General features: G+C 39.9%; 1 protein-coding gene and 1 long non-coding RNA gene across 2 annotated transcripts in view; one reads left to right on the top strand and one right to left on the bottom strand.

The window, feature by feature from the left end:
- Positions 1–4,162, bottom strand: part of LOC139435012 (uncharacterized) — a 37,275-nt gene extending 33,113 nt beyond the window's left edge. Inside the window, exons 1-2 of the long non-coding RNA XR_011644287.1 lie at positions 3,842–4,162; positions 267–335 (exon numbers count right to left, since the gene is read on the bottom strand). This is a non-coding gene — a long non-coding RNA (uncharacterized lncRNA). The remainder of the gene's footprint in view (positions 1–266; positions 336–3,841) is intronic.
- On the top strand, positions 3,004–8,035 carry LOC117457586 (mRNA decay activator protein ZFP36L1). Its single transcript, XM_034097741.2, has 2 exons — positions 3,004–3,180; positions 5,063–8,035. Exons 1-2 carry the CDS (start codon positions 3,127–3,129, stop codon positions 6,287–6,289), a joined length of 1,281 nt encoding a protein of 426 aa, XP_033953632.1. The 5' UTR covers positions 3,004–3,126; the 3' UTR covers positions 6,290–8,035.
- The last annotated feature ends 5,843 nt before the right edge of the window (positions 8,036–13,878 follow it).

A 13,878-nucleotide genomic window follows, 5' to 3' on the forward strand; every position in this document is an offset into this window, starting at 1 on the left:
TCATTGAGCTCATTGTGCTCCAAAGACCCTCTAGCCCAGCTGGACTCAACAAGTAGCAAGAACTCTCTTTCAAATCTCTCTCCTCCTTTTCCTACCTCTTCCCCTCCCCCCTTCCTTCAGAAACTCCCCCTTCTCTTATTACTCCCAGTAATCCCTTACTCACCGAAAAAGGGATTTGTCTATAGTAGTAAACTCTACTTGCCAGCCAAAAAGCTTGTTTATAGATAAAACTTGTTTACTTAAGCAAATCAACAGAAAGGCCTTACCTCAAGGCCCTCGTGTTGTTGACATCTTGCTAATGGCTTGTTGTTCACAGTGGTGGTCTTCATCTCAGGCTAAAAAACAAACACAAAAAGCCAACCTCTTAAGACAATTAACTAATTAGGACAATGTCTTATGTCTGGGTTAGAATCCAAAGGTCAGCTGCAATATAATTAGGCCTTGGGTGAAAGCAAGAAGCTTTACATTTTTTTTACAGGATTGAACAAAGCTCAAATGCATACTGGATTCCTGGTAATGTGTCCACATACAGTAAGTGGTGTGTCATCATGGTGGCATAGGGGTTAAGATAGTGTTCCCAATTCGATTTCCGGCCAGACACCTTTGCTGTCAGTCACTCCTCCCCATCTCTACCCTTTTTATTGTTTTGCATTGATCTTTTAGCGTGCTTAAAAAACTAAACGCACAACAGACTTAGCCACTGCAATGATCAAATGTATAGTCTCTCTATTTGGAAGTGGTAAGTTACTAAATGATTCAATAAAATGTGAATGTGAAATATGAGAACAAAAGGTCACTTAAATGTCATTGAAAATGTATTGAGGATGCATTCTGATGCCAGATGAGAACTGCAGTCTTAATTGGATGACCTGATGTATCTGAACAATACAGCATCCAAGCTTCCTGTTTGAGGAACTGATGTTTGAGGCTTGTCATATCTTGTCAAGATATCTTGTCTGAGGCTTAGACAAGATATGAATCCCCATTTTCTTTACTAAAATAGATTTGTGGTAATTTCATCAGTAACAGTAGAGTGACAGGACAGAAAAGAGCGATGACGTGGATTGAAGATCCTCTGCAAAATTCAAACCTGGGATGTTATGTTTACATGGCACTGGACAGCTGGACACCAAGATACCTCTTAAGTTCCCTTTGACCGCAGATATGTGAGGAAAGACACACATTTAGTTTCATATACAAATCACACAAGTCCAATCATGTCAGTTTGAGAAAAGCTTCAGGCTGCGAGAGTGGACCGATAACGTTACATCATCACAGGAGGGAGGAGGATGGGATTTTGAGAGCCTCTGTCAAACACACAAAAGCATGTATACACACAAACACATACACTTAATGGTGACCACTTGGCTGGACCAAAACAAAGCTTTGGCAGGCTTTGTTCTCAGCTGTACTCATCTTTCAAGGGGTTTAGAGCTATGTGCTGGTTTCAAAAACGTTCACACTTGTTTCTCGGAGTGGAAGCCCAGCTATTTTTTACTTTAATTTATAGGTTTCACCTTCTTGATCAATTTCTGACATTCTTCTTTTCTTTTTTAAATACTTTATCAGACAACTATCCTGTGAGAATATTACTAACCTCTTTTCAAAAAAGTGAACATTGTCATCTTTAATTGAAGATGGAGCTTTTAATTTAACCATATGTTCTTACATTCTCAGTTTAAGAACTGCCCTAGTGGTAATAAAAAACCCATATCCGGCAACTGGTAACACTGAACTGCACAGGAAAAACTAAAAGCTGTTTTGCTCCGCTTTAGTTGGAGCCAATTGTTTGTAAACTTGTCAGGCTACTGGGCATGCTGTTGCAATCCTCTTTACAATCCCTAAGGTGTGACAACTTCACTCCTGGCAGACCTGTGGATATGTGTGTCTACTTGAAACTCTGTCTTTGGACCAAATGTCTTACCAGTTATAGGCTAGGAGTTTGAGACACCTATTGTCAATGCCCACTTTGACATTGTTTCAGGCTATAGGCATTGGGGCATACATTGGGTTGTGATCAGTCTTAGGTTTAGGTTTAGGGAAAGATAACTTTACTTTTTGGTCTTTGCAAACAAAAAGAGGAACAAACCTGCGTGTGAGAGTAGGACTGTCAGATAGTCTCATCACTCTGCAGTGGTATTTTTCACACATCTACCTTGGAAATCAAAGACTTCACTCCTCCTTGTCTGTCTCATATGGCTAGGCTGTCTCCATACTGGTATACCCTTGTCTAAGGTCCTCCTGTTTTCGGACTGTGTTCCATTTTTTGCCAATTGGTTGCCCTTTTCAGGCTTTTGTTTGTCTGCCTTTCATTTGTAATAATCTATATTTAGTTGGTTTACAACATTGACATTTCACAAAAAACATATCTTCACATAACATAATTTATAAAAAAAAAGCTTAGGTAACTGAAGGGGGAGTTGTATCAGCATCAGACCATAAGGAGTCAGGAAAATGGCTAAAAGCTAACATTGCATTCGGATTATTGTTTTAATATCAAGACTACATTAGACTACACCGCGCTGGTAGTATCAGTGACATGGTCTGTGAAATATGACTGGATTGCAAAATGTAGGCCTACTTCATATATTTAGGTTTTTGGGGCAAACTACGTTAATTCGTTTATTCAGGCTACATTGCATTCATACAGTCTTTTAACCATAATGGTGTTAGAGGTGTCCGGAGAAAGTTAGCTACAGTAAAAAAACTAAGGATAACTATAAGTAGGTTATGTTTCCTCTTACAGTGTCTTGAAACGAACTTTAAAGTGTAAGGAAAGTGTAGGAGAATGACTCCAAAAGATAGAGAGAAACCAGGATCCCCTTTATATTGAAATAATTAAAAATAGGATTTACAACTAGGCCTAGTTTTCATTGAACCGGGTAGACTACTATAGGCTACAGGCCAGAGACTGCTGGGTCTGGTGAAAATAACTTTCGGCTGACTCACAGAGGCGTGGGAGGGGCTAACAGCGGTGTTTTAAATCCACACGTGGTCTGGGTCTTGGGCTTGTTTAGCACAGCATACACAACTAGAAACTTCTGACCAACTCATGCAAGCGAGTTGCCCAAGTCTATCACTGCGGGGGCAGACGGGAACGGACGAAACTTTTGATAACTCAGCAAAATGCCCTCTTTCCCCCTCAACCAGTTCACCGACTTGGAAGAGATGATGTGCAAGGTAAACGGAAAGCGCAGAGAAAGTTGAGCGGAGCAAAAGTTTGCTAGGTCATGAAGGAGGGAGGGGGTAAACGTTAGCTAGCTAGCTACACTGCTAACGTTACGCTGTTTGCTCTACGTACTTTCAAGTGTTTAGCATATACTGTTGTCCTTTTATTAGCCGTGATTTTCTTCTATTTATTTGTGGTCTTTTCAAGCTCTTTTTTTATAATAATCTTCTCTCAAAATTAGCCTTAACTGAAAGCTAACTTGTAGGGAGTTGTGGGAGCGTTGTTGAAGTTAGTGCAACAAGGGCCCATGTAAATGGTCTTCGAATTTGCTAATTCAGTGATTTGAGATTTAAGATTTCAACACGGTAACGTTACTGGTCATGGATAGGTTACTACTAACGGCAGTGAACGCCAACAATTCGAATCAAAACAGCACCGTAAACTTAACTAGAGAACTTGCGCCAAACAACAAAAAGTCGACAGTTAAAGTTGCCAAGCTGCGTTTATAGCATGGAAACATGTTTAGTTCACTGGATGCAAGTAAGTTAAAGACACGTAGGAACATGTTGTTAGTTAAATACAAATATTTTCTTCAGAAATAGGCAGTGTTGTAAAATAACAAAGTAGAATGGCAAAAGTAGTATGTAGAATTTTGAGGGACTTGTACTTTACTTGAGTATGTCCATTACCACTGGCGGTGGTGGCGAAGTCCATAGGGACTTGGCTTGGCAACTGGAAGGTCACCAGTTCAAGTCCCGGAAAGACCGAGTGCTACCGAGGTGTCCCTGAGCAAGGCACCGTTCCCTACACTGCTCCCCGCGCGCCGTTCAAAATGGCAGCACACTGCTCCCAACACTAGGATGGGTCAAATGCAGAGAACCCGTTTCGTTACATGGCACCTGTACTGTGTAATGACAATAAGTTGAATCTATCTATCTTCCTGCTACTGTACTTCTACTCCACAACAATTCCGGCTTAAATTGTGTACTTTTACTCCACTGCATTTATTTTTCCCTTTTTCAATTGCTTAACATATTTGTATTAATGATGTGGCATATAATCAACACTTAATAAGTAATTTGTCACACCTGGAGTAAATTCAGAAGCTACTTTGCAGTGGAGTAGCTGCATCTTTACCAGTTTTGATAACCATCTAATTCATGATTAACACATGTCATATATATTTTTCGGAAATAAGCCAATCTGCATAATGAGTATACTTTTGGTACTTTAAGTATATTTTGATGCTAATACTTTTGTACTTTTACTTCAGTAACATTCTGATTGCAGGACTTTTACTTGTATTTCTACACTTTTACTCTACTTTAAGATATATAGGTATAAGATCTGAGTACTTATTCCACATCTGGAAATAGGACATTTCACTAATTTGTGCAATGCAAAGCACTATATCTCATTGCTTGAAGAGGAAAGTATGTACTGCTAGGTTAAACCTTTTTGATCTAGTTGCGATGAATATATCTGGGGTTTTTATATTTATGTAATAAATATAGTAATTTGTTACTTATAAATCCATTTATTAAGTTAAAACATAACCAATATAGAATCACACTCCTCAAATGACAGGAAATGTCGTAATAACTATTATTCAATTAAATAATTTTTGGCCAATTCACTTCTAATAGTCCTCAAATCTGTGTTCTCCGCTACAAAACTATTAAGGTACATTACTGAAGTCTTTAGTTTGCGTTGAATGTTGCATCAGAATGCATTTCCACCCGTTTGCATGTCAACACATGTCAGTCTATAGAAATGTACGATAATTGATAGACACTGAATAATGCAACATGGATATAAAAAAAAACGTAATCACTCAACAATAATGTTAGATTGTTTTGCCTAATATTGTGTTCTCTTTTTTCTTGTTAAAAGCAATTACTGAATCTGGACTTGAGGGACCATAACGGACCACTACCATCCCTCAGTCTGACCATGAGATCCCCAGGATGCATTGGGCAGCCACGCAGCAACTTATCGTTTTCCCTGTCGTCTCTCTCCTGCCTTCCCACTGATTCTTCCGACAGTGTATTTCTGACCTCCAGCCAATGGGGACTAGAGTCAGAAAGTCCTCTGCCAATCGAGACCGCCAATACCAACCAGTGGGCAAAGCCAGGCTTCCTTGCACAGCGCTCCATCAGCATGGTAGAGACCGGCAGCACCACAGCGTCAGGTCTAGGCTGGCCCGGGACTGACATGTTGCATTCCCCAAGTGACATCAGCCCCAACGCACTGAATACCAGCTCCTCCTCTTCCTCCTCATCAGTTTCCTCTTCCTCAGCGCGCTATAAGACTGAAATGTGTCGATCTTTCAATGAGAGCGGCTTGTGCAAGTACGGTGGGAAGTGCCAGTTTGCTCACGGGCTGGATGAGCTGCGTGATCTTAACAGACATCCAAAATACAAAACTGAGCCATGCCGCACATTTCACACCGTTGGTTTCTGCCCCTATGGGATGCGCTGCCACTTTGTCCATAACAATGAGGAAGAAATTAATCACTCCTTGTCCCGTTCCTCCTCTTGTTCGTCATCCTCCTCTTCAAGCATTCCCCAGCAGCCACCTGGCTTCTTCCGCTCTCACAGACCTCCTCTTGTCAGACATAGCTTCAGCTTTGCTGGGTTTCCCTCTGCCCCCCAGCCAGCCTTTCAGCCTACCCTTAACACTCGACCTCCTCCTGCCACAGCTTCCTTCTCACGTGCTCCATCGGCCTCGCCTCCTTCCTGCGCTGACATTACTGACCTCCTTTCTCATGCCTTCCTGGAGATGGACTCTGCCTTTGAGGCCTCCCCTGTCCACCAGTTCCAACCCCCCATGGTCCCGGCCCCTACAGCAGATCCTCTGTCTCCATTCCTGCCTTCCCCAGACTCTGGCTGTTCTCCATGTGGGCTGTCTCCGAATGCCTCCCCTCCCCTGGGGCAGAGTCCAAGTGCTTCAGAGGTATTTTCTCTGTCGGACCAGGACCAGGAGCAGGATAGGAGCAGCTCTGCCAGCTCGCTCAGTGGCTCTGAATCCTGCGGGGGCATGCGTGATGCTAATGGCAGACGATTAGCAGTATTCAGTCAGCTCTCCGTTCCAGAGGATGCTACTGGATTCTGCCTTTAGGCTGCAGTGTGCTGTGAACACAAACATACATATTGCATACACTCAAACATGCAGACCCAAGATACTCTTGAGACACAATATATGCAGTGCACACATATCCATACTCAAACACACACACGCGCCCCTCATTTACATTGTCACTTCATTGAAATCTCAGAAGTTCTTTGCACCTGCGTGTCTTCAAAGGAAACAAAGACTTTGTGACTGACTCAGAACGCACGGAGAGATTCGCCGATTAGGTTTAAGTGGCTAAAATGTCACGGTCATATCTATCTGTAAGGGGAGAAGCTAAAGTGATGCAGAAACTGAATTGGGTGTTGCCACCAGACATGGTGCGTAACGAGTCAGAATTCAAATAGGGCTGGGAGCGATTGATGCTTTACCAAAATAGTATGCTGACATGGCAAATTTAGACAAATGTTGTAATCACAGTGTGATTGGCCTTTGTGCCGCCTGTTGTTGAGTCCCACCACACAATGTTTTTATTACATTTTAACATCATCCGAGTGATTCTTTAAAAAATGTAACAAAGCCAAAGACATCTTTTGTAGCTCTGACATTTTGATTATGGTGGTGCAAACACACAGTGTAACTTATGTTTTTAGGAATTGTGGATTTTCCATCAGCTGTTCACAACTGTGTGTTTATAAGCTGGTGAAACGTTTTTTTTCTTCATAGCTCTACAGTCTGAGGTTACATTTAAATCACTGGCCTCCAACCTGAATGTTACGTTTTTTTAAACTGCTGAAGTGCCTGTTACGTTATTTACCAGGTCATGTGTTGAAACAATATTTGCTTGTTCGTTAGGAGTGATGTGTGGGTGGGCTGTGAATCATTTTATTTAGTCATGTAAGCTTAGTGTAAGTTCAGGTCTCTCCGTTGTTAAGATGACTACAAGTGTTCCTTTGTGTCTTGTTCATTATTGACAAAGTGCTACCAGTTAAGTGCCAAATGACCAAATGTAACCTACAGGAGGAAGAGGGGGTACTCTGTTTTAGCTTAACAAAAAGCCTAGTGGACTTGATCCTACTTTGTTGAATCCGATGCATTATTCGACATCTTATTCAGACCTATATGATCTGAACATAGCTAAAGTTGCAGAGGTTCATTTCCTAGAAAAAAGTATGAAACCGTTAAGGGAACATTTCATGCCAGTCCTGTTTAAACCATTGCAGAGTATGTATTTTAGATTATCTTAACACAAACATTCCCAGGAGTGTGGATTTTTCCCCTCCTTTGTCCGCAGGTAGCACTGGTGCAAGCTTTTTTTTAAAAATATTTATAATTGTTGTGACTCACCCCACTATTTTTCATCCCTCCGTCAATATTAATGTTGTGTACTGTTATGAATGTGTAGCGTACCTGGCCACATGTAGGTGAAATGTGTACCCAGGTTGGTTGCCTTACTGAGCTAGATCCAGCAATCTGTATAGGTTAGGTATGTATGCTATGCTTAGTGTTATAGAAATGTTACTCAGTTGTTTTGTGTGTTTATGACGTAGTTGGTTAGAAGAACAAACACTGTGCTGTTGCAGGTCTATTTAAGATTGCCTTTTTCGTCAACATGTTTAAGGCTCGTTTAGTGTTTAAGGTGATCATCATTTAGTAAATTAATTTTTTTCTTTAATTTATTTTAACGTATTTATAGAGGACTATGAGTTGGTAATGCTTGCATCAAGTTTAATATATTTGGTTTCTCTTTTTGTTTTTTTGTACTGGTAATAAAGTTTCTTGTTTTTGATCTTTTCACAAGTTTGTTTTGCTTCTTATACTTCCACAGGTGAAATCTATAGAGGCGCATCTGCTGAAAGTTGCTAATGCAAAAGTTAAAAGCACTTTGACTTTCTTACTACTTGTATGCATTATACTGGCTCTAGTATCTTTGCCACAATGTTCACACATTTGTGACATGTAGTTTCAAGGTGCAGGAAGGAAGCAGGAAATCAGTGAACTGACATTTATGGTTTTCATTGTAGATCAAAATCTCAAAATGGCCCTGTATTTTTGAAGTTAACTGCATATACACATGTCAAGAGAAGAAGCAAGTAAAGAATATGCTTCACTCCAAAGTTGATACAAGAAACATGTATCAATTTCAATAAATTGGTATTTGATCCTTTTACGTTAGGCAAATATGAAAAATTGCCACACTGACTAGGACTTGGTTTTCACTGAACTATACTGGGAAGAATCAGACTAGAAACCTTTATTTGTATCTTCCAAGTTTTACTATTGTGACTACACAAAATAGTAAAACCTATAGTAAAACACAATAGGTCGTCCGTGTTTACAGGGGAAAGTGTGAAACAGGAAATGAATAACACAGTTGCGCTATTCTACAACCTCGGCTTTTAAAATGTGCCAACAAACCAGTGTTGCTCATTGATCGTAAGAGAGTATATTTCTTGGCTTTTTTAATTGTATCTACTCAATTAAAGTGAGTTAAATGCATACATTATCAAGAGAATTCAAACACTGTTTTGAAATTGGCTTAACTGACAAGTTCAAAAGGTTAGGAAGTTACTGCTTTGTCTCATATTTTAATAAACAACCATAGCAACGTCTAATTAAAGCAAGTTTAGATATCGTCTCTTATTTTGTAGTCATAAATCATTTGTGCCTTAACCAGTTTGCTGTAGAATAGCAAGACACTAGTGTGTGTGTGTAGTCATGCCAGAATCGAGATTTCATGTGGAGATAAGAAGTCTTTTGTTTGGGGTTTAATCTGAACAATCCTCTGCTCCCACCCATGTCCCTTGCTGATTCCGTCCTTCCTCCCGCACTTCTTTCCTCTCCTTCAATTACTTCCCCTCACCTCTCCACTTTCTACAGCTCTTACTGTTTTGATCCTCTGTTTCTATGGTGAGCAAGTTGTAGACGCAGGATTTTTAGCAGGTCAAACCACAAAACTGAATTGGTCTCCAGATATCAGGGAAATATACTTGTCATACATGTAAAAACAGCCTGGTATTCAACATCACAAAAATAACATTGATCTTGGGATGTTTCTCCTTTCTCCATTTACATTATCCGACAAAAAAACAAAACAGGGCAAGAAATGCATACATATGGTTGAGCCTCCAGGAATCTCTCTTTCATGCGCACACACAGAAGAGCTATTATCTTGTCACTGTTAACATGAGCTGGGATGGCTGTCTGGGAGTGATTAGTGGCTCTGAAGGAGTTAAAGGCATGTGTGTGCCTGTATAGGGTGTGTGTGTGGGGCTGTGTGTGTGTGGCTGTATTGTGTCTCATAGACATTCTCCCACACTCTTGCCCTGTGGGACATAGGAAAAGCAGGCAGATGGCTGTATTCAGGTCCACCACGGGTCAACATATGGCCTCGAGAAACAAAGTTTGTGTTTGTGTGCGAGACAGAGAATCGTACTCTTACTATGCATGAGTGGAGGAAGTTGAATGAGAAGGAAGGGGGTTAAAAAAAGGTAAAAGTGGAGCCAGAAAAAAAAGTAGTTAGATAAAGTAGTAATGGAACAATCTGAGAGGATGAAAGTGGGTGGCATCCCCTGAGATCATACAGGTTGTTAAATATAGCACACGTGGGTATATTTGTGAGGGTGCTTTCAGGACAATGGCTTTTATGGTGTAATCTTTAAGTCTTGTATACTAGGCCCTACAATTAATTCTGGAATAAAAAATACGCCTACAAGCAAGAAATTAAAAATAAAGATATAAAAAACTGGTTAGCATTTGTAAAATGTCAAAGCTACGTAATATAACCACTTTCAGTGGTTTTAGGCAGCACATTAAGCTAGGTGGCAACTTTTTACTAATCGGCTAACAAGCTAATGCTATACTCAGTTTAATAAATAACTATGCTACTGCCAGCTGTTAGCTATTGCACTACTAAAAAAATAAACACATTGAAATATGAAATAACTAAAGCAAAAGCCTAATTAATTCTGAGTTTATTCTGTTAGCATCCAGGTAGCATCAACATATTGATCTTACCACTGCATTTGAAAATGTGGTTGTTGTAGCCTTCAGCTAGACATATGTTAACTGACAACATTGTATTTGACCACTTTTAAGCAAATTGTCAGGTCGCACTAATGACCAGAAATTGCATTTTGTGATTCCAGTTTGTTGTTGCCTATGAATAGAAGTGAGCATTCAGGAAACCTAACCCAGATCAATAGTCTCTGTCAACTCCTCACACTACAAAAGACTTCAGTCCGCCTATTTGGACAGTGTTACTGAATTTTAGAAAGTCATCAATTTCAGCGAATGAATGCAGGTCTTACTTGTACCCCACCACCCCCCCAACTCCTCCTGTCTTCTAGCCCCTGACAATCACCCGCCTCCTCCTTTACTCTCCTCCCTCTCTCCATTCACCGTTCCTCTTTGTAAGTGTATTGGTGATATTGTGATGCAGGGGAGAGCAGTAGAAAGGGAGGCAGAGCCCTGTAGAAAGCATTAAACAGCTGTTGCTGAACTATCCCCATCATCCTTCAATTTAACCTGTAGACAGTCTGCAGATTTCTTCACTTCATAGCATTTGTGAGACCTTTTGGTACAAAAAGAAGAAACTTGTTATGCCTTCTTCATCTTTCATTACTCCTACACTGCTTCCTCTCCGCCCCCCACTCCCCCAACCTTTAATAAACTTCTCTTTTCTACATTTCAATACCCTCCAGCCTCCTGTAGAGGCTCCTTATTCTCTCTATCTAATTTTCCTCTTGTCCCCTCTCTCAATCTCACCCTCCTCCTCCACCAACTTTCTATAATTCCGCCCCCTCCCAGGCTTTCTCTCTAATCCCCCTTTCAGGTTTTTTTCCCTTCTCTACAGAGAGGATTTGGGCAAAGTGTTTAATCGATTGCAACAAATGGGTGAAAGAGTTGGCTATAGTCAGGTGCAGCACATGTAAGCAGACGCCTAACTAAATCTCCCTGACTGATTTGCATATTGCATTCCAGGAAGAATACAGTATGGGAAATGTTGTTAGAGGGTAGAGTGGAAGCCCTGGCACCAATAAAGCGGCGGAAACGTGAGTTTTTATCCCCAAACTTCTAGACGTTATGGTAGTAAACTGCAAAGTCTACGCTAGGTATTACAGTGAGTTAAACCTTGGTGATGGTTTCCAAACCTACGCATCTGACTCTTATCCAATCAAAATCAACCATTGTGTATTTCAAATACATTCAAAGTCATCCGAGATCCAACATAATCTGATTAATTGTCTGTATTTTCACATCCCAGCCCTAAAGACTGAACCTAGCTCTGCTGGGTTTCTGTTCATATGTATGTTAGCAGGCATATTGGACTGGAAGACCTATTTGCCATCAATTTTGATTCTTTCTTTTTAAATTGCTTCTCAAAAGAGCACTGCACATTGATGAAAGTATTGCACTTACCCCATGTTTGCAACCATTGAGCAAAAAAAACTAAACTGATGACATTTTGATCTTTATGTGCCATAATGAGAAGGGCGAATGCATTTCTTACCATATTTTAGTTGTACCAAATATAGGCTAAAAAGTTCCCTAGACTATAACGTCACCCAAAGCTGAAGCCCCACTTCACAACCCATTCTGGTGCTGCTGAGTGTCTACTTATAAACAGGGATCTTTTTTTCAACTTTACTGAAGTCTTAAGCTTATTCAAGAACTCTTATCTTGAGGGCCGCTGTCATACTGAAGTACGAACAGTTTGAGTGCTAACCCAAAGTTTTAGACAAAGTATGTAATAATATATTAAATAGCATGTAATGTTTCACTTCCATTAAATGTGGGTGCTTGCAAGAAATATATATATTTGACACCTCCCACTCATATATTAGGCTATCCCGACTTCAAACCATCAGTTTGTCAAGCAGGCTTTTTGTGAAGATAGAAAAATCTGTTTTCTCCAAGCCTAAGTAAAAATAACCCTGATGACATCACCAGTTTGTTTCTAACACTATAAAATGCCCCCTTGAGAGCCATGGAAGCCATTTTACAACTGTTTTCACAGGCCGATTGGAAATTGGTGGAGTGCCTCTTCAAGATGCAGTCCAGGTCTTTCACTTTCTCTCCTCCCACTTTTTTTATGGCAAGGCAAGTTTATTTATATAGCACATTTCAAGACAAAGCAATTCAAAGTGCTTTACAAAAATGAAAGACATTAAGAGCATTAAGATATTATAAAATGACATTTAAAAACACTAATTTAAAAGCAAAGATAAAAAAAAAGATAATACAAGTTACAGTGCAGTTTAAGATATATCAATTAAAAGCAGCGGCAAAAAGAAAAGTCTTCAGCCTGGATTTAAAAGTAGTAAGAGTTGCAGCGGACCTGCAGGTTTCTGGGAGTTTGTTCCAGATATTTGGAGCATAATAACTGAACGCTGCTTTACCATGTTTAGTTCTGACTCTGGGGACAGAAGCTGACCAGTCCCTGAAGACCTGAGAGATCTGGATGGTTCATAATTTAGCAGGAGGTCAGAAATGTATTTTGGGCCTAAACCATTCAATGCTTTATAAACCAGCAGCAGTATTTTGAAATCTATTCTTTGACACACAGGAAGCCAGTGTAAAGACTTCAGAACAGGAGTGATGGCAACCATTTATGCTTCAGAGTGGGTTTGTGAACAACCAAAGTTGGGTGGCTATGGTTCCAAGTTTTAGTTACAGATGAGGCAACATTGTTTGTTGCAGCAGGGAAAAACTTCGTACTAATTATAAAATAACATTTGCAAATATACATCATTACCATTTCTTTGTCAAACTTTGGCTAAGCACTCAACTACATGTGCCTGTTCATTATCTGCCATGTTTAAACCATAGAGGAAGTCTATATTTAGTGCAACATTGACTTTACTAAATTGTCAACATACTGTATGAGTATGATATGTTTTCCAGTGAGCATATTCCCTACTGAATGCTGTGTTACCTACAAACACTACTTTAATGTTGTCATTCATGATAATATTTATTATGTAAAAAAGTCAATGGAACACTGACGCTGGAGTTTATCCTTGTATATTGAAATGCAACATTGATCTTGTGTCTCATGTAGACAGTAATGACTGCAGTTTTTCAGAGCCGAGCCTGAGCGAGAGGCATTATTGGAAGCTCATTAAATGGATAAAATGTAAACCTTTGTTGTGTAAAAACCATTACAACAATAGCAGTGATATACTGGAACAACATCAGGGATATGTTTAGAGCACAGGCATAAATAAAGAGTTAGCATCATAATCCATTGACTAGATTAAAGCCAGTCAATCAATCAGAGTCAAAATGTAGGTATAATTCAAACCCAGAGGGTTAATACCCACAGTGTAAAATATTTGAATCAACCTGATGATGGATGTGGCAATACCTTTGTAAACTTAGGCACAACCACTGACTTAAAAACTCAAATAGACATCGAGTTTCTTGAAAACTAAGTACAGTTAAGCTGCAGGGACTAAACTTTATAGAGAATATATCAGAACTGCAGTGCCCTCACATACAAGGCAAGGCAAGTTTATTTATATAGCACCTTTCAACACAAGGCAATTCAAAGTGCTTTGTAGTAGAACCTCTTAATAGAAAGCTCATGATATGGACCAGCAACATGAAAGCAATATCAATAACTTAAGCAGGGA

The sequence above is a fragment of the Pseudochaenichthys georgianus genome, chromosome 13 (genome assembly GCF_902827115.2).
Source record: "Pseudochaenichthys georgianus chromosome 13, fPseGeo1.2, whole genome shotgun sequence".
Classification (NCBI taxonomy): domain Eukaryota; kingdom Metazoa; phylum Chordata; class Actinopteri; order Perciformes; family Channichthyidae; genus Pseudochaenichthys; species Pseudochaenichthys georgianus.

What these genes read in the sequence shown, in the direction of transcription:
- LOC117457586 (XM_034097741.2), top strand. Translation starts at nt 3,127, where the DNA reads ATGCCCTCTTTCCCCCTCAACCAGTTCACCGACTTGGAAGAGATGATG. An exon ending in TGGAAGAGATGATGTGCAAG is followed by an intron (nt 3,181 to 5,062) that starts GTAAACGGAAAG and finishes TCTTGTTAAAAG; the next exon opens with CAATTACTGAATCTGGACTT.